Source organism: Oculina patagonica, chromosome 4 (genome assembly GCF_052425735.1).
Source record: "Oculina patagonica isolate OP01 chromosome 4, crgOcupat, whole genome shotgun sequence".
NCBI classification, from domain to species: Eukaryota; Metazoa; Cnidaria; class Anthozoa; order Scleractinia; family Oculinidae; genus Oculina; species Oculina patagonica.
In genome coordinates, this window is record NC_135761.1 from 30117020 (window position 1) to 30137320 (window position 20301).

Genomic DNA, 20301 nt, shown 5'->3' on the forward strand with positions numbered 1-20301 from the left:
AAACGGAAAAGTAAAATCATAAAAATCTATGCTAAGACCACCATCACGGTTATGGTTTCGTTTGTTTTAACGTGATGAGTTACTAATGAGTATGAAAAATAAAGTGTATTGCACCAGACTACAATTAAAACAGAATTGAAGCAATCGCTGACTTGGAAGCGCATGGCTTTTGCCTGGTTTGTAGATATTAGAAAAAAATAAGACAACGGCACCACTTTGTGAAAATTCTAAGACTTCTTTATTCACAGGTTTTAATTGGGCAATAACAAGTCATTCAGTAATCATTTTCTCAGGCGCGCTATGAAAAACAAAACATCCCCCCAACTACAATTTCTATTTTACGAAAAAATCTCCCAATGCTTGTTACGTCAGCAAAGCGTCACAAAAGTACGTCACGTTGCTTAGCAACGTAGCTGACAAAAAACGCGGGCTCAGTGAAGTCCTTACTGAAAAACGTATATTTTCTATTGCAAAAACAGATTATTGAGAATACTATTTATATTCATGCTTTGCCTTCTACAGTCTACTTTATAGTCTATAAACAAGAGATATATCTCACAATTCGCTCTCATCAATGAAACCTTTCCGCTATTGTTTATGAAATTTCTCACGCCTTAATCATGAATGGCGTGTGCCGGCGTCAAGAAAAACAGACACTTCTGTTTTGCATGCGTCTAAATATAACTTAAGTGGATTTGACGTATCCCAAGGCCTAGACAAGGAGAGTCCCTCTCCGTCCCCGTATTTTCTCTTGCTATAAAACAAAACAGAAACTACTCTGTACATGTAATGATTTCAGGGTTGGATCATTAATCATTTCCAACTATTAAGATGGGCACTACTACCGTATTGTATTGCAGAGTTTTCGAGTACCCTAGATAATATTCACACCTACCCTACGTTGTAAATTCTTTTAAATGCAAAACATGTTCGAAAAAATATCTTGGTTTGCAATTACATCTTACCACTTCTTAACTTCCCAATACTGCTTTTACTTTAGAAAGCATAAAAAGTGTGCGTTAATTGAGCTGGCCGCTGACGGAAATGATTCTCGTAAGCGACCACTAGCAGCTTTGGGTGACCGTTTGCAGGAGCTTGCATCACTCACACAATACATTGTTAATGCCATAACAGTAACTTTCAATCTTAATTTATGACAAAACAAGCAGATAATGCATTTTGATTATACGCACCGTAAAATCATTGTGTTCCAGAGCGATGAGAATTTCATCGATTAAAAAAATGAGGCTTGGATTTTCTCTTTGGGGTGTCCACTTTATATGAAAGCTTTTAAACAAAACACATCAAAATCGTGCACCTTGAAAGTGTTCGAGCCGCTTAAGAGAATAACCGGGTTTTCTCAAGGTAGCGTGAGTAGAGCTGTCCGGTAACGAGAGTTTGACTGTATATGAAATAAACACGCACATCCTCCATACGTATAGGGCACAAGAGGATAAGACTTCAAAAAAGTTAGAATACTGAATAACAGACCTTTTTGCATGTTACAGCACATGTTAGAACAAACTACGACAGATAGTTCAAATTCATGCAACTACATCTTTACAATTCTTTTGCTTTTAATTCCACGTTTACTTTAAAGACTACTAACAGTAGCATTGTCCCTGATTAATAAAAAAAACAGTGTCGATCATTAACAGTATTAACAATCTTCTACACAGACGTCTCAGGGTTTTGCAAGTCCAACGTTTCTAAACATTGGTCACACACCTTGGCGCCCTCTTTGTTGTGATAGGTACACTTCCTGCAGACTCTGCTTCCAGCCTGTGTTAGTTCCACAGGGCCAACACCGCGTGTCGCGCCACACATAACACAGATTTTGTGATCTGAAGGATTTAGAAAGGTGCATCGGGAACAGGGCCAATCTAGCTCATCGTTTCCAATGCCCTCGTCAACATTTTCATAGTTTTGGCTGGAAAGTTCAGATTTCCTCTGCTGCACCGGGATGCTCTTTAAGTCCTTAAACTTATGTTGTCCTTTAGTCACTTCGCAAAGATCGGTATCATAGATTTTTTTGCACTTTTCACACACGAATCGGAAACAAAACCGGCAGATGCTAGTACCTTGCGACATACACATATCACAGATACTGTTGTCAACTTTGCTGCCTTGTTTGGACGTTTTTGCTCCTTGTGATAATGCTGCCTGGGGATTCGGGTGCACTTCATTTTGACGATCATTCTTTAAGCTATGGCCTGGATTCTGAGCCTCCGAAGGTTGGTGCTGGAGAGGTATCTCTTCTCTCTGTGCTGAGATCCTCCGTGTTGGAACAGGTGATGATCTTATCCCTTCACCTTTTTCTGCTGTATGACTCGTTAGGTCAGCTGCACTGGACCTGGTCTTTCGACCAACTTCTTTAGAAGACATGAAATTACTTTCATTTTGATAGAGGGACCTGCTTGGCTGTACTTCTCTTGTGGTCTCATACTGTCTTCTGTGTTCAGTGGATGCACTACTGGCCTGTTGAGATGCTTTGCCAGACAAGTCATCGCTGGGTTCAAGAGTTAACCGATGTTTTATTGTGGCATTTAATTCTGTAACTCCTGAATGCCCTGTGGCTTTGGCAAAGGTCGCTTCTGCCATCCCGTTATAACGAGAAAAAGCATCATCTCGATGCCCGTGAGAACTTTCAATCTGTTCCACTTCCATTGGTTCAGCACCAGGAGCACGAGTTTCCCTGTATCTCGCATCTCTGTGGTCATGCCGCCTCGCACTGTCTTTGGAGGATACAGACGTATCCAAGTTGTTCGATCCAAACTGCTGATGAGCAGAGCTGTAGGTATCTCGAATGTTGGCATACCTGGCATCTCCAGACGGAGTCCCATGCACCTGTGCTTCAGTTCGTGCAGACACCTTGGACTGATAACCATTAGCGTCAGTTATGACTCCCATTGTACCGCTCTGGGTGGCCACACCGTATCTGCTTGGGTCATATCCTTCAAATCTTCCATAACCTGGATTGGTATACTGGTGGATGGAATGCATTGGTGGCACTGTCCCGTGGTGTGACAGTGAGTGAGAAGCTGCTGTAGGTGCATCCATTCTATCTTTAGTGTTGTCATAGTACTGTGCATGCCCAACCTGAGGTGATGTGTGGTAACGGTGGGTGTTATCAGGGTAATGCGATGTCCTAGCTTGAGGAACCGCGCTGTAACGTGCATTAACTTTTGCATCAGCTGGAGGAGCTGTGCTGAAACGTGCATCTGACCCAGCTGGAGGAGCTGTGCTGTAACGTGCATTAACTTTTGCATCAGCTGGAGGAGCTGTGCTGTAACGTGCATCTGACCCAGCTGGAGGAGCTGTGCTGTAATGTGCATCTACGTTATGCTGTGTGGCGCCATAATGTTGGCTTCCTTCAGGACTTACACCATATAGATCCTGGTCAGAAACATGTCCGAGTGGTTCAGTGTTCATGCTGGAAAAATATCGCCTACCAGTGTTTCCAGATGACACTTTGTATTCTGTACGCGAACCAACAGAAGGATGCTTCTTGTCAACTACTGACCCGGTTGAAGAATCATCGGTGTCCCCAGCAACATCGCCTCTTCCTTTTGACAATACGGAACGTTTTGCTGGCCTTTTTGAGGTTTGGTCAGCGGAGCTTACTGCATCAGAACGTGTGGCGTCGGGTGTCAAGTTGTTAATCACGTCGATTCGTCCAATGTGGATATCTTTCGTGTGACCATGAGACAGAGCATGATCTCCTTGTGGCTGTTCCATTTTGCGCCGTTTAGCGCCTTTTCGCTGCAGATAATAAATAGCATCTTCTACGTTAAGTGTTTTTGACCTTGCCTTAACAATCTGCTTCAAGGTAAACTCGCTGTTAGGAAAGTGATCCATAATTTCCTTTATCACTTGCAAATCCACCTGAGCAAGAAAGAGATTAAAAGCGATCCAAATGGCACCTGCACTAACCGGCTCTTTAATCGAAATTTCCTGTTGCTCCCTCACTGCGTAGCCAAGTGATTTTAAAATTTCAAATGTGACTTCTGTGTCTTGAAGTTGATGTTCAATGTTGCACTTAAAAAACGCCGTGTAAAGCTGTTAAGGAAAAATAAAATGTTTATGGTTATGACAAGCTACAGTGAAATAATTATGTTTGAAAATTTGACACTATGTATCAACCTACATCCTCGGGCTTTCTGTACAGTGTTTACTTAGACCTAACTTAACGTCGCTCAGAAACCCTAAGGATGTAGATTGATCTGTTAATTTTTGTCTCATTTTTTTAAACAATTTACATGTAAGCGTCTCGAAGACTTCCTACGCGAAGTTTATTTCAGAGAAAGCAAACGTTGTAACACGATGCGAAAATCGTGGTAAATGTCCCTTATGTCTTCCCACCCTGACTGTGGACACAATGTGTGTGAGTGGCTTGTAAGGGTATATGAGCCCTCGCTTTGTGATAAATTGACACTATTTAAACAATACAGTGTTTCTGTCGAGAATTATCGGCTGACAGTTGCCCCGCAGAAATTTGATGTTCTTAAAATATGCAGTTTTAAGAACATCAATTTTCCAAGGGACAACTATTAGACCAATAGTTCCGAGACAGAAACACTCTGTTGTTTTTTTTTTTGTTCATTTATCGTTCAGATAATGTTAAAATAATCAGTGCTTCGACAAAGGTAATGACATGACAGGTTTCCATAACAACAAGATGTAAAAGCAGCAACAGCTTCAGATTAACCTTCATTTATCACTACGCGACCTTCAGGTCAAGTGAGCCTATCATTCATACAATATCTAATAAGGGTATATGAGAGGAGTTAGCTAGCATATTTTTAGCTAACATAGTTATTGTCCATGTTTAAAAGCACGCATAGACAGTCATTACAATAAGTTAATCTGTAGTTTAGATAGACAGCTGATTCCAATGGAGGTTTTGCGCCTCTACATATAGTAATAACAATAATAATAATAATAACAACTTTATTCGAGTGTCTAATCTTCTAGCTGGCCATAGGGCCTACTAATTGGGGACACTATTTAACTTAAAATATAATATAAATATATACATATAAGTGTGGAAAAAGATTCGTCTCTAGATAGAACCCTGTATAACACTGCTAACAATAAATACTACAGAATCAAACACTCATAACCAGCAAATGTTTTTTCTTTAGACAAAACATACCTTTATAGTGTGGTACTCTTTGCGCCAAGGAAACTTCCACAAGTTAACTCCATATTTTTCTAAGCCATTAAATCCAGTCGTAATCCTTTGTATGCTTTCTTCGTTACTTTCAAAGTTTTGAGAAATTTTTCCCAGCACATTTCTATAAAAATCTATATTCAGGTGCACAAATCTTTCTTCAGGTTTTACAACGGTCAATAATTTCCTTGATTGCTTCACAAGTGACTCCTGTGTGATTTCAGTGCCACTGTTTGAGTGATATTCCTGGTACTGTGAACATAAGTTCTCCATTCTGTTTATTCTCTCATCAATTCAGCACTTGCTCAGCCTAAAAGAAAATTACTCACATAAAGAATGGGACAAAAGTTGATTTGAATGGGATTACATATGCTACCTTTCACATTAATTTATTGTTGATTTTCAACAGAATGGTTAATAAATGTTTTGTCTTGCATATAGGCACTACAAACCAGCATTTGAAAGAAGAAATGCCCTGAGGTAGTGCATGTAGTAGAAAGGGGATAAAAATAATTGTTTTTAAAGACATTGACTGGGCTCTTTACAAACACATCTAAAGCCATGGTCACAAGTATTGGAAAAAAAATATTTATGCACACTTTGCCCCTCCCCACCCCATGCAGTGTTGACAAAAAACATTCATTAGACACATGAGAGCATCTTACCATTTTGACAACATTGAAAGGGGGCACAGGCGCACTGATGTATTTTACAGTTACTACATTCATAAATTTATGTTTTTAATATCTATTAACTTTATTGGTCTCAAAATTTACAAAAAAAAAAGAAAAGGACCAAAAAGGAATTGCACGAACGGGAAAATAATGTTACCCATGCGAGGCACAACCCTAAAAACTAGTAAGAATGGTGATAAAAATCTAAATTATAAAAAAATACAACAAATCTAATTAATTACTTATAGTTAAAAATTATAGTACAAAATCTAATTACTTACTTATAGCTATAGTTAGAAAACAAGATGCAGATAATATTAGTCACAAAAATTAAGAGCGGTGACAAGGGCAGTTGCGGAAGAGGAACCAGGTGCAGGGCATGTCAATATCATAGGTAGTGTCCAGTAAAGTAAAATAAGTGGCGCGTTGGTTGTAGACTATATTATAAGTGGTGACAATATATGGATTTTATCTTATTGTGGCAAAGGCAATATCTCATGAGTGAGTTCTCTGAACAAGTGATATATTATTCCTACCAAAGTTGACCTCACAGTAGTGGTGGATATTTACCGAGCTGCTTTGCGGCTTGGCAAATACCCACCACTAGCCCCCGACACTGAGGTGAATAGTTGTTTTAGTCTATACTAAAACACCTAATTTGACTTATTTATTCCTGCAACGATTACAATTTTTTGCGCACATTGCTCAGGGGTTTGGGTAGCCAATTAGTGCGTGCAAAAAATACTATCCACTGTTTTAGTAAATACTAATTATGGATAATGCCCAAGGCTGAAAGGATCTTTGAAACAAAGGGCCCTTTGAGACTGACTATTTTGCAAGTACAGTCAACTCTCATTATAGGGGACATGATCAGGATGTAGTTTAGTGTCATTAATAGCAGGAGTCCGTAATAGTGGGGTGTGACAAAAACGTGCTGTTAACTAGCCTCTTACATAACGGGATGTAGGTTCTTTTGGATTGTCATTGCAAAAAATTGACTGTCAATTACAGTCAAACCTCCATAGCTTTCGCTGGGATCTGGATTTTGTCCATAATAACTGGTTTCTGTAATAGCAAGGTATCCCCAAGACGAGAGTTGACTGTATCACGTTTCATCATTGTCTCAGTGATGTCATGCTACTCTCATTATATTGTCTTAATGAGGGCCACGTGACAGCAATGAGACAATGACGAAATGCGGTAGACACATAGCAGCAATCTGTAACAAGTTAAGCGAGCAAAGCTAGCTTTAGGAGCGAGCTACGAAGTATCAAGAACGAGCATAAATAAGTAGAAAAACTTAATCAAAAGTCTACGATTGAAGTGTTGTAATGAATATATAACAGAAAAAACACTGCATTGCAGGATCATGGCACAAACTGAAATATATCCTATTTGGCTCAACAACAAAGCAAAGAAGACAACAGGCTCGACAACTCATTCTTGTAATGGCTGATCTTCATTTTTTCGGGGGGGGGGGAGGGGGGTAATGAACATACACATATACTTCATGGATGTTATTTTTGAAATTACTAAGGGGGTGGGCATATACTGGTACAGCCCCCCTTTGTTACCGTAAGTGTGTCAGCACATGTTAAAATAAACCCGTTTAGGGTCCCCCGAGGTAACAACATTTCAGCTTCTTGATCCATGTTGCCCTTTTTAGTAGTTCGCAGATTGTGATTTGTGATTTAAATTTATTTATACAAAGATTTCATTTTTTTTCACATGTGTACCTGAGCTTCATGGATGTTATTTTTGAAATTACTAAGGGGGAGGGATAGCATGTTAAATTATAATAATGATAATGATAATACATTTATATAGGGTATTTTTCATATGAATATGTTCAAATGCGCTGTGCACATACTGTTATTTACTACACAATTGCAAAGGCCAGACCACAACACCGGGAGCTTCAATAATAAATATTGAGTTCTCGCTCCGGAGTCAAATGCTTAAATAAGAACACATAACAAATAAGCTTTTGCCAAAGCCAGTAAATCAAATAGCCACCAAGTCTTTCCCATTGTAATAATATACATACAAAAATTACTGCATGCTCATTAGCTGAGAGCACGTCAATTAATCCCAAACAGTGCAGAAAGTTGAAATTGAGTGCAAAAAGTTGAAATTGAGTACAGAAAGTTGAAATTAAATTGATTGACAGGAAAGTCGGAAAGCGTGCCAAAACAAAATGGCGGCCGATGTCGGAGTGTTTGAGAGAGCAAAAATCGAGCAAAAACATAACGATTCATGAAAAGTTTGACCGATTTAACGAAAGTTATAAGTATATAAACCAAAGTACTAGGAATTGGATGTTTGCACAGCACAAGAGAGGCTTTACGAAACTACCGAAAGCTACCAATTGTGGATTTTCTTACGCGACGGCTCGTAAAGTAGAAAGATTACAAGCATGAATTAAAGTTGGACATTCCAGCCCAAACCAATACAACTGAATAAGGATAAAAGCACCTGATAATGCATGTCAGAGAGATTTAAAATTCCCTAGCAGTTTTCCAGGGACGGCGGAGCTGTGGGGGCTGGGGGGGGGGCTTTAGCCCCCCCACTTTTTCCAAAAAAATAAAGACTTATTAAGAGAAGAGTCTCTTAAGCCCCCCCCCCCCCACTTAAAGTCACTAGTCAGCCCCCCCCCCACCTGGAAAACTGCCCCGCCGTCCGTTTTCCTGGATTTTACAAAGCCTAGCAACTCTGTTATGTTTAAGAATGAATCGGAAAGGTAAGCCACTGTTCAAACAGGTTTTGTTTGTCATCCACTTCAAGTGAAATTTTTGTACATGTATACATGTGTATTATTAACAAGTAGTCATATGATTTTTCACAACAATTTGAGATAAATCAGCACTCGTAAATTTTTCAAAGACTACAAATTGCATTCGCCCTACGGGCTTGTGCAATTTGGTTAGCCTTTGAAAAATTTACTCATGCTGATTTATTTTAAATTGCACTCTAAATCATGTGATAACATATACAAACGACGCACAATGCTGTTTAAAGTTGTGACACGCATTCCTATTTGCTTGGAGTGACACAATTCATCACCCGAAGTGGAAATTCACTTTGGAAATCCTTTGGAAATTCACCATTGTTTATTAATTTATTAAGAGTTTGTAAGAACCGTGTGACAGCACTGAAACAATGACTAAAATCCATAAGTGGTCACATTGACATGTGATGGCAGGCGCGTAGCTGAGGTTTTTGGAAGGGTGTTCGTATTGGCAGCCTTTGGGGGGGGGGGGGGTCTGGGTGCATGTCCCCCCAGAATATTTTGAAATCTAGAGGCCTGAAAATGCTATTTTCAGCATTGTCTACGTCAATATTTCAAACTCGATGTAGTGTTAAATAACAGATATTTTTAGTCATAACAACAATATTTCTGGCGTTTTGTTAACTTGGCTTAGTACACGAAACGTTTTACAAAATCTTGACATGTGCTGCAAAAGCATCTCAGGGTAAAAGGTTAAGCCCCCACCCCCCGGCTCCACCGTCAATGTACTAAAAGCGGCGTCAAAGCGTCAATATGCACTAAATACACGTATCACCTGGGTCCACCGAAATTGTAATCCCCGCCTTTCATCTATTCATACTCCATTTATCAAATCCCGAACGCCTGTTAAGGAAATATTTTTTCAACGATGGGATTATTTTGACTGCATATAATACTAGGTCACAAGGATCCATTCTCCTAACAATTTAATACTTTCCCGATACTTTTTTTAAAGGCTGCAACACGCAAAGTTTGTTCTCCATACCCCCACTATTTGCTAGAAGCTGAAAATCAACAGTTTGTGTTTTCAGCCCTCCATTATTGACCTCCAAAGGGGGTTTGTTCGAACCCTTCCAACCCCCCCCCCCCCTCCTACGTGCCTGGATGGTCTTCATTTGAAAATAGCCTGCATGTCAAGACAAGCCCTGTTTTGCAATAAATATTCAGTTCGCTTAAATAATGACATAAAAAAGTATGCTTTTGGCAAAACCAGCCGGTAATGTTGTCTCTTAACTGTAAATCAGTTCAGTTCAACTAATCACTTCTGATCAACATTTTTGTGAAGATTTGCCATGAACTCTTAAGCCTGCTGTCAGTACAGTTAAGGTGCAGGATCATTCCCCATGAACTCTAAACCTGTTGTCAGTACAGTTAAGGTGCAACCAACAAGCTCAGGCAATATCCTCCATTATAATTCAACAAATTGTTACAACACCAATATAAGGTTACCGGTAGGTCATTCTTGCTATCTGTCATTCATACATCACAAACAATCCTATGATATACCTTGTTATATTTATGAGAGGTGGGCATATTTAGCAACATTTAAATTTCGCGATTTTGAGTAAGGCACAATTTACATTTCCTTGGCAATATTATACAACATGTCCTTGAATTTAAGGCATTTTTAAATACAATTTGACCAGCATTTTGTGCAGCGAGTTGCACGGTCAGGATTGTCATGAAACTTCCTGATACAAAAATTGAGAGCTCTGAGGCTTATTTGCTAAAGTTTGGGAGAAATCTGTCATTGGGATTTTTTATAGACATTTTTGGTGAAAACTAGATTTTCAAAATATGTTTAAATCTCAAAAGATTTTATTCCGACTGAAAAACGAATGCCATTGTCCGTAAATTCAAACATTTTTCATTCAGGACGCAAAAATTCGAGGAAATCGGTGAAATCTTTCCTGCCAAAAAGCGCGATTCAAAAATGCAACCATCTCGTAAATAAATAGGATCGGGCCACCTTAAATAAAACGACTTTATCAAATGGGCAATAATGTCAAAATTAACAAAAGCACAATGGTGGGACTAAATCTCAACAGTAACAACAGTGCAGTACCCACATTGTCAATAAGCAGTTCATGCTTGTTCGTGAATTATTGTTCTTTAGTCAATTGACCACAACATCCATTTACATTCATTTCTTCCTTCAGTAGTACTAAAGTCGATCTTTCTTTTATTATTGACATAATTCAAGTCACTTAATTTTCATGTCATGTCATGTTGGCGACACTTATTGTTTGGGCGGCCACTTTAATTTCGTGATTATTTTCGAATCGTGAAATTCGCAAAATTACCAGAATGTGTTACGAAAATTTCATATACATGTAATCAAGTACCTACTGTAGTTGGCCAAACTTCATCCAAAGTCTTGCAAAATGCTGTGTTACCACAGTTTTTCTACTAAAAAAATTTTAAATTGTTGAGTAATAAAACAAATATGCTGCTCAATCTTCAAGAATATTGCTTATTTTAGCTAACTTGGCCTCCGGCTTCCTCGGCTACATCAGGTGATGTACTGTGTGATTTCACAGAATAAAAGTTAAACGTACCAGCAAGCCAGAAAAATGATTATTTATTTTACAACCCTCTGATAAATAAAGGCAAAAATCTACAACAATAACACAGCGCAATTAGGTGAAATAAATGCAAGTTGATTTGTAAGGTATTTTTTAACACAGTGATTTGATTAAAAAGTTAGACCATGAGCTATAGGATAAGTGGAGTTTTTTCTAAGTTAAAGGCCAATATCTCACCAATAAAGTATTTTCTTTACTACTCTGTTTACTACTTTGGTTGTTCGATCGCAACACATGGGTAACCAGGCTTTTATTCAACCGAGAAGACCTGGATGGTAAACTAATTTGCATTTGGAGTGCCCCTGGCCATTCCCCGAAAAAAGCACCATTTCATGCCTTTGGGGGTAGGTATACCTACATGTGGACCACTAAGCTAATTTGCATTTGGGACTATGTGTATAATACCATGGGTAGGAAGATAATCCCTTCTTTCGTGTGAAGCTCGTAAGATCCAAAGGTGGCCATTTTCCTTATAAGGAATGTAAAGGTGGCCCACCTGGGGGTTATACAAAGGAAACCATTCATTCACACAGGGAGTGGGATGAGGTGAACATGGGTTTACCCGAAGTCGTTGGAGTCTTGCTTAATTAAATGGTTGAATTTTGCGACTATGAATTGGAGTTAAGAACTATTAACATCACCTTTGAAGTAAATTGAAATAATACGGGCTCGCCCGCTCTTACTACTTTTTTTTATTTTACTGTCATAATCTTAAGATAATCTGAGAAGTAGTGAGTGGAGAAAATAAAGTTTTATCTGCTACATTCCAGAAACAGTAGTGGATTCTCCGACGATAATAAATTGCACCCCGCATGTAAATAATTGTATTATTTATACGAGTCGAAAACATTAAACAAAGAAGCGCTCTTACAAGCTTAAATTCGTCAAAAAACCTGCATAAAAACTAACTCACCCTATGCGGACACTTTTCTTATTTATTTTATTTCAAAAACTTAGTCGTAAAAGCTGATTTTTCGAAGCGTAAATATTCACAACAACAATTAGTGAATAGATTTGAATATTCATATTTGTAAGTTGTGACCACACAAACACACGCATAGAGTTCAACGCCTGTGTTTTCCCGTTCATGCTGCACCGGTAAAAAGTCACTCGTTGCTTGTTTAGGCAATTTAAGACAACTCCAGCTTACTCCATAGCGAAAGCCTTCAAAAATAACGACAACGACCACAAAACTATCCGAAATTTACATTTTTTTTTTCACCGTTGAGTTGCGAACACCTCCAAAATAAACCAAAATTCATTTCCGGTTGCCAAACCTTTCTTCGTCCATGTGGGGAAAGGCTCAAGTTTGTCGCCTTTTTCATACCTCACTATGGGATTGAGAGTGCTCGTTGATCTTACGAGCTCAACACGAAATTAAAAAACAATACCCATTGTTTGTTCGGTTTAGTGATTGGCCAAAAACCAAAATCTCCTAGCAACAGTAAAAGTTTTTCCTACCCAGTGTTTTTATTATTCGCCGTAACACCAACCTGGAAATGCAAATTAGTTTAGCATCCAGGTCTTCTCGGTTAAATAAAAGCCTGGTTACCCATGTGTTGCGATCGAACAACCAAAGTAGTAAAACAGAGTAGTAAAGAAAAGACTTTAGTGATATTGGCTTTTTTTTTAGAAAAAACTCCACTTATCCTATAGCTCATGGTTAGACCTGAAAAGGTGTCAGAGCAGAAATTTGGTCAGAAAGAAAGTTGGGTTTGCTTCTCATAGTTCCAAGATACTGAAAGATCTCCCAGCACATATACAAAAGGAAACATTTCACATGTACATTGTACATGTAGGAATACAAGTATAACTACTTGCAAACCAAAGCTTTGATTGACAACGCGAGCTTGATTACATGCTGATTACATATTAAGATTGACTTGTATCAACAGGGATTTCAAAATGTTCTGAAGTAGGCGTCAGCTACTGGAAGAGCAGGTGTCTGTGACAAGCCGAGCTTGTTTTCCACAAGCTGAGTGCTATGGCCAAAGTAACCAGTGCCATAAAATCAAGTAGCTGGTGTCACTCCAGCGGGTGCCGGCTTGTTTTGATAACCATGTATCATTATACAGATATTGTAAGCCACTTATACAGAGAGAACAGTGGGACTGTGAACAGACTAGTATCCAAGTAGATGTTATAACATAGCTAGCAGAGTCAGACAATCACATTCACTATATGTAAGCATGCACCATGATCCAGCAGGAAATGCTGATATGCGTGAGCAAATCACTTCATCAGAAAAAAAAATTTCTCACAAAATTTTTTTCCATCAGCAATGATATAAAACAATTGGGTCATGCTTTTAGCTGTGCACTGTCAAAGTTATGGTGCACGCAGGAAGTTTGGAGAGCACTAAAAAAGCTAGAGTTGCTCTCAGGCATTGTCTTGAGCAACTCTTATGCTTGTTTCATTCTCTCCAAACTTTCCATTTGCTCCATAACTCAATAGTGCACACTAAAGCCAGGGCTGTAACCAGACCTTTGCCATTGATGAGACAAGATCTTGCCAGTGGATTCTGGGGGCATGAGGATTGCTCTCCAGAAAATTTTTAAATCTAGAAGCTATGAATCTCTTTCAGATGCCTTTTTCATGAGGCATTTCTTGAGAAAAATCAATCTTGTTCAACTGAGGATTATTTTCCTAACAAAACATATTTGGTTTTTAATTTTGAGTAAAGGTTTAGACAAGGCAAGTGCCTCGTCTTGCCTCTTGCTAGTTACGACCCTGAAAGCATTAACTAATTGTTAACTCTTGTTCAATCCCAATCAGGTATGATACTGTATAGCCATAACCTCAATCATTATAAGCCTTTCAAAGCTCATTGGCAGTTATCATGAATTGCAACAAACAAGGCATAAAATACATTGCTTTCATAAGAAACTGAAAACAATAAATTCCCCAGTCTTAAAGAGATATGACTGTGCCAAGATATTGCAGCCACCCTATTTATATTTCAAACATTTGACTGCAAGACCTGCAGATAGAGTTACAGATTAATGACAGAAAACTTAAAACACGACTGCATGCTTTCAGCAGATCCACGCACCCCTGTTCCCTCAGTTTCGATGGGTAAAATATTCCAAGATATCTGAAGATATCACATTTTATTTCACGACATGCTTGCCAACAAAAGTAATCAAAGGAATTATTTGGGGGTCAGTTTCTGCATGCGTGAGTAAAGATAAAATAAAAATATGACAAACAGCTTCTGTTGAAAGCCTACAATTGCATCTTGATCTTACAATTTACATGTACAACTTGTTCAGTTTACCTATCCTTGCTTTTTTATACACATCTGATTGCCTGACAATAAACATCTACTAACTTCTATACACGGTTGCACTGCAAGTCACTTTGATGCTGAGTCGAAAGTGAAACCGGAAGTATTTTCCTCGGGGAATAGTTGATTATAAATAGCAAATCATACATAATTCACTTCCGCGAGGAGAATGTACAGACATTTGCAGAAATTTCAGTTTGACACAGTGAATTAAGCAAACATAAACCTAAAGACAACGTGCGTAAACTGCACAAAGGCTAACAGTCGAACAAGCTTTTAGAAACATGAGTCATGTTATAACGAGTACAATATTTCATAAATACCTCGATCAGACAAATGAAGTCGATCAAATCGAAACAAATCGGACGTGTTCATAAAAGCTGGGCAAATTCAGTTCAGCTATCGCGTTTGGTTATTGAATCGATGGAAAAATTATACAACTAATTGAAAAGAACTTTAACATTAGCAATGTACGATCAAATTTGCACGTAAATTTACTAGAAACGTGATACAACTAAATGATTATCTAACCGTATCAAGCAAGTTAATTTTCGCATACCTTCGTTAAAACGGTGTTCTTCAAATTGCTCCAACAGCCTACGGCATGATGAAAACTTTGTATACGCTGGAATTTAATTTTGCGGAGATTTAAACGCTCACAGAGACTTCAATCCTTCGCTTCCTGCCATGTTTACAACGACTATCGAAACTAAAGAATGACCACCCTCTAAGCCTCATGGGATCGGGGCCGCCAGAGACCGCGATTCTTTTGGTCAGCAGCAAGAATCGAAAGATACATGGGTACTTCATATACGGTAATTATAATGTACCCTGATAATGTTTTTGTAGTGTACTGAATATCAGTTGCTTGATTGATTTTGCGTTCTTTGCCTGGTTTCGGATTCCTAAAAAATTCCCCACCCCTGGGCACCTAGCGAATGTCAAATTTCACATATCTCCTCTTAAATTTCTAACCCAGCAGACCATTTTAGATGTCAAAATCCCTTACCTGGGAGAGCTTCACGATGTCAAATTCCCGTGGTTGCCCCCCCCCCCCCCCCATCCTGGGCCAAACCATTGACAGGTGCATTACTTCAGTTCCTTTGCTTCCTTGAGGTGCTTTGCTGAGATTCGCTTACTTGAGGTACTCCCTCCCGGGGGAGGGACTTCGCTTAGTTCAGGTACTTTGCAGTACGTACTTGTACTTGAAGAAACAATATCGCGTATGGTTGATCGAAGTTAATCAGTAAGTTTTTTGTCTTTAATAATATTTTTTTTTTATGTTTTGTTTTACTGAATTTCTTAGTTAAATCTTTACCAATCATAGTGTAATCAGTAAATATATCTTTTAATTTAGCACCATTATGTTACCTTATTGTTACTTATTTGTTTTTGACGCATTTTTAATTGTTTTAACGTATTTTTGGCCAAATCGCGAAAATTAGGTCCCGCAAAATATGCCCGTTAAAAAAATTAAGTTCCCTAGAAAATAAGTCGCCTGCGTAAGTAAACAGTAAGGTACATACTTGTACAGAATAGTGTATAAATAATTAAAGCAAATCGATCAAAAGGTTTCTCTTTTTTTTTTCTTATTCCCCACCCCCAGAATAGACCTGCTGTGCAACAACTGAAAATCCCAAATTTGAAGTCATGCCAAAAATAGAAAGTCATACCTTGAATAGAAGAGTTTTTCGAAGCAATTTAGAAGTCGTTTCATAAAAATATAAGTCTTGAAAGAAAAATTTGACCAGGAGAAATGAGTGGCCCTTGCTGGGCTTAACCTCCCCCCCCCTCCCCTTCGTTTGTTAATAAGTCGATCTGAAAACGGTTGCCCCTATCGCAAAATGTTCTTTCTTTTTATAATTGCCCCACAGTTTAGATGCACGATCCTTTGCTGTGGAGCCGAACAGTTGACCCGGGAGTATAACCCTCTGTTCCTGAGCGATGTACTTAGTCAATTTTAATCTCAACTTCAACAATAATCAAATTTCCTCTTTTGCCCTCTTTTTAGGGGGGTGCGGGTGGGAGTGGGCGCTTATTAAATTTTCCACCCAACAGGATGGGCGCTTATTCGAGGTGTACCTCTCCATTTGCCTCCCTTGGTAGGCGAGGGAACACCTTAATACTTATTTGCATTTCACTTCATATGAAATGGTAAAAGGTCCATACTCCATACTAAAACGGCGTTTTCGGTCACAGAAAATGGACCTTTCCAAAAACAGCCGCCAGAAAGAGGGAATTTGAAAACAGCGCTTGGTAGTGTTGGTAGTGCAGTGTGGAAGACGAAAACGGAGCTTTACGAAAACGCATACGTCGAAAGGTCATGCGATCTCTGTCAAAAACAAATCTGCGCTTGTGGGATGTACCGTTCGTTTTTAATTTTATCCGGATTGTGGAAAGAAAAAATTTTGTCTGTTTTCAAAGGCAAAAATTAAACTTCGTGTTCAAATTTAACCGGATCAATGAAGACGGTGTTTTGGAATATAGCATTGTATACGCCCAATACAGAGAATGGACAACCATTTTTTAGTTGTTAAATCGAATGCATAAAGTCAACAATTCTCTGCAATATAGCTGCAATATCCCTTTCTCTGTTTTAGCGAAGTGTTGGGTGTAGAACAATCCTTCCAGTCTTGGACGTTTGAAAACAATAGCAAAGATGTTGGCAATATACGCTTGAATGCTTGTATTGTTCTCGAGACGCTGCATGATGGAATTTCCCTGTTTTCCAGGCAGTGTATGCTAATGTTGTTTTTATGCAAAGTTTTTAATTATTTGCTGCTGTGTGCTTCGAGTTGCATGTCACGTTTCGATAAAGTTTACGACTTCAATTTGATCGGCTTTCCCAGTCCAGACTTAGTTGGCTTACTGCGTGAAAATGGCTGAGAGTTTTGCGAAACAGGACACAAAAGTACAAATGGGATTAAACCGCTGTTTCCAGCCAAGAAAATGAGTACAAACAAGGTTATGTTGACTTTCACGCGTGTTAATGTGCAAGAAGAGGTTCTGAAAGCAAAAACAGCAAGGTTAGTCGTTTTATTTTCGCTGACATCTTTTGTACTTTTAGTGCTGGACTTCTGGTCACTATAATCCGTGAATAAGCAAGCTGGCAATCTTACACATGTATGTAGGCTCGAAGTCGTGATAAAGGAGACACAATTTCAAAACATTTAATGGTATCGCTAAAGCTAATTCCGCTACAAGAGGCTTAATCCGCACTGACAAAATTTACCGTGGAATAAACGCGATGCGTATGGCGTTTTTATTCCAGTAAAATGTTTTTTTCCAAATGTATCGATATTCCAGTTAATTTTTTTCCACTAAACAAATTAGGAATTTATAGTAATAATATTCGTTTCAAGCTTCGTTTTTCGTGACGCAGTTCTTTGTCAACTTTAATTTTTCCAAGTTAACCGCGCTCTTTACTCAGTTGATGTCAGGTCATATGTTGGTTTCAACTTGCATGGAAACTAAGGGCCTCCAAGGACTTGTCATAATTTAGTTGTCAATAACTAAAATTGTTGGAGCAACTGAGGAAAACCGCGCAAATGAAATTCGCCGTATCGGAACGCTTTGAAGAAGAACGCAGAAAACAATAGGAAGCACAGCGGTTCATTGAAATAGGGTTAGGTGGTTTGACTGTTCCGGGTTCATGCAATTCTCTTCCTGGATATTTGGTAAAATCACCGAAGGTGTTCTTCGGCTGCGTTTTTTGGGCTCGATGATTATATTATTTAATTACATGAAAACCACTTGGTTTACAAGAGAGTCGATGAGAGTCCAAAATTCCTGATCACCAGTATCCCATGCAAGGGTTTGTGTGCATCTGTGGAATCCAAATTTCACGGTCTTGTAATAATAATAATAATAATAATAATAATAATTTTATTTAGCTCATATGTTGACCGCTTTACGTGATCGTCTTTAAGCTTCTATAAGATTGCAAGTTTTCTCTAGGCCATTTTGATTTCCATCTGAGTTCCTATTTTATGTCGATCTTCGCATTCTCCTTTTTTTTTTTTTAGTCGTAAGCACGGCAGGTCAGTAAAATAGGGTTAGGTGGTTTGGCTGTTCCTGGTTCATGCAACACATTTTGTGGATATTTGGTAAAATCACCGAAGGTGTTCTTCGGCTGCGTTTTTTGGGCTCGATGATTATATTTAATTATATGAAAACCACTTGGTTTACAAGAGAGTTGATGAGAGTCCAAAATTCCTGATCACCAGTATCCCATGCAAGGGTTTGTGTGCATCTGTGGAATCCAAATTTCACGGTCTTGTAATAATAATAACAATAATAATAATAATAATAATAATAATAATAATAATAATAATAATAATAATAAGCCGCGTTTTTTGGGCTCGATGATTATATTATTTAATTACATGAAAACCACTTGGTTTACAAGAGAGTCGATGAGAGTCCAAAATTCCTGATCACCAGTATCTCATGCAAGGGTTTGTGTGCATCTGTGGAATCCAAATTTTACGGTCTTGTAATAATAATAATAATAATAATAATAATAATAATAATTTTATTTAGCTCATATGTTGACCGCTTTACGTGATCGTCTTTAAGCTTCTATAAGATTGCAAGTTTTCTCTAGGCCATTTTGATTTCCACCTGAGTTCCTATTTTATGTCGATCTTCGCATTCTCCTTGTTTTTTTTTAGTCGTAAGCACGGCAGGTCAGTAAAATAGGGTTAGGTGGTTTGGCTGTTCCTGGTTCATGCAACACACTTTGTGGATATTTGGTAAAATCACCGAAGGTGTTCTTCGGCTGCGTTTTTTGGGCTCGATGATTATATTTAATTATATGAAAACCACTTGGTTTACAAGAGAGTTGATGAGAGTCCAAAATTCCTGATCACCAGTATCCCATGCAAGGGTTTGTGTGCATCTGTGGAATCCAAATTTCACGGTCTTGTAATAATAATAATAATAATAATAATTTTATTTAGCTAATATGTTGACCGCTTTACGTGATCGTCTTTAAGCTTCTATAAGATTGCAAGTTTTCTCTAGGCCATTTTGATTTCCATCTGAGTTCCTATTTAATGTGGTATTTCATGCAATTACTTAATTCGCCAACTGACCAGCAGTACAAGTCGATCCTCGCATTCTTCTTGTTTTTTTCATTCGTAAGCACGGCGGTTCATTGAAATAGGGTTAGGTGGTTTGGCTGTTCCGGGTTCATGCAATTCTCTTCCTGGATATTTGGTAAAATCACCGAAGGTGTTCTTCGGCTGCGCTTTTTGGGCTCGATGATTACATTTAATTATAAGAAAACCACTTGGTTTACAAGAGAGTTGATGAGAGTCCAAAATGTCTGATCACCAGTATCCCATGCAAGGGTTTGTGTGCGCCTGTGTCGATCCAAATTTCACGGTCTTGTTGACCGCTTTACGTGAACGTCCTCAAGCTCAGTAAAGATTGGACTTTTTCTCTAGGCCAATTTGATTTATGTCGGATTTTTTAACTTCGTTGATATTTCACACGATTACTTGATTCGTCAACTGACCAGCAATACAAGTCGATCTTCGCATTCTCCTTGTTTTTTTTAGTCGTAAGCACGGCAGGTCAGTAAAATAGGGTTAGGTGGTTTGGCTGTTCCTGGTTCATGCAACACACTTTGTGGATATTTGGTAAAATCACCGAAGGTGTTCTTCGGCTGCGTTTTTTGGGCTCGATGATTATATTTAATTATATGAAAACCACTTGGTTTACAAGAGAGTTGATGAGAGTCCAAAATTCCTGATCACCAGTATCCCATGCAAGGGTTTGTGTGCATCTGT

The 20301-nt window shown here is 38.5% G+C and overlaps 1 protein-coding gene across 2 annotated transcripts; it reads right to left on the reverse strand.

Annotated features, from left to right (window-relative positions):
• Positions 1-215: 215 nt before the first annotated feature.
• LOC144652250 (uncharacterized) lies at positions 216-15215 on the reverse strand. 2 transcript variants are annotated; one of them, XM_078512275.1, is made up of 4 exons: positions 15066-15215; positions 5156-5483; positions 3227-4059; positions 216-3148 (listed from the first exon to the last, which is right to left on the reverse strand). In XM_078512275.1, the coding sequence occupies exons 2-4, from the start codon at positions 5444-5446 to the stop codon at positions 1672-1674; spliced, it is 2601 nt and encodes an 866-aa protein (XP_078368401.1). In that variant the 5' UTR covers positions 5447-5483; positions 15066-15215; the 3' UTR covers positions 216-1671. The 2 variants fall into 2 exon arrangements, with proteins under 2 accessions (XP_078368401.1, XP_078368400.1); XM_078512274.1 differs by having other exon boundaries at positions 216-4059.
• Between the last annotated feature and the right edge of the window lie 5086 nt (positions 15216-20301).

Coding starts and splice junctions, on each gene's coding strand:
- LOC144652250 (XM_078512274.1), bottom strand. CDS start 5,446: ATGGAGAACTTATGTTCACAGTACCAGGAATATCACTCAAACAGTGGC. Junction 4,060..5,155: donor AAGAGTACCACACTATAAAG/GTATGTTTTGTC, acceptor TTTCCTTAACAG/CTTTACACGGCGTTTTTTAA.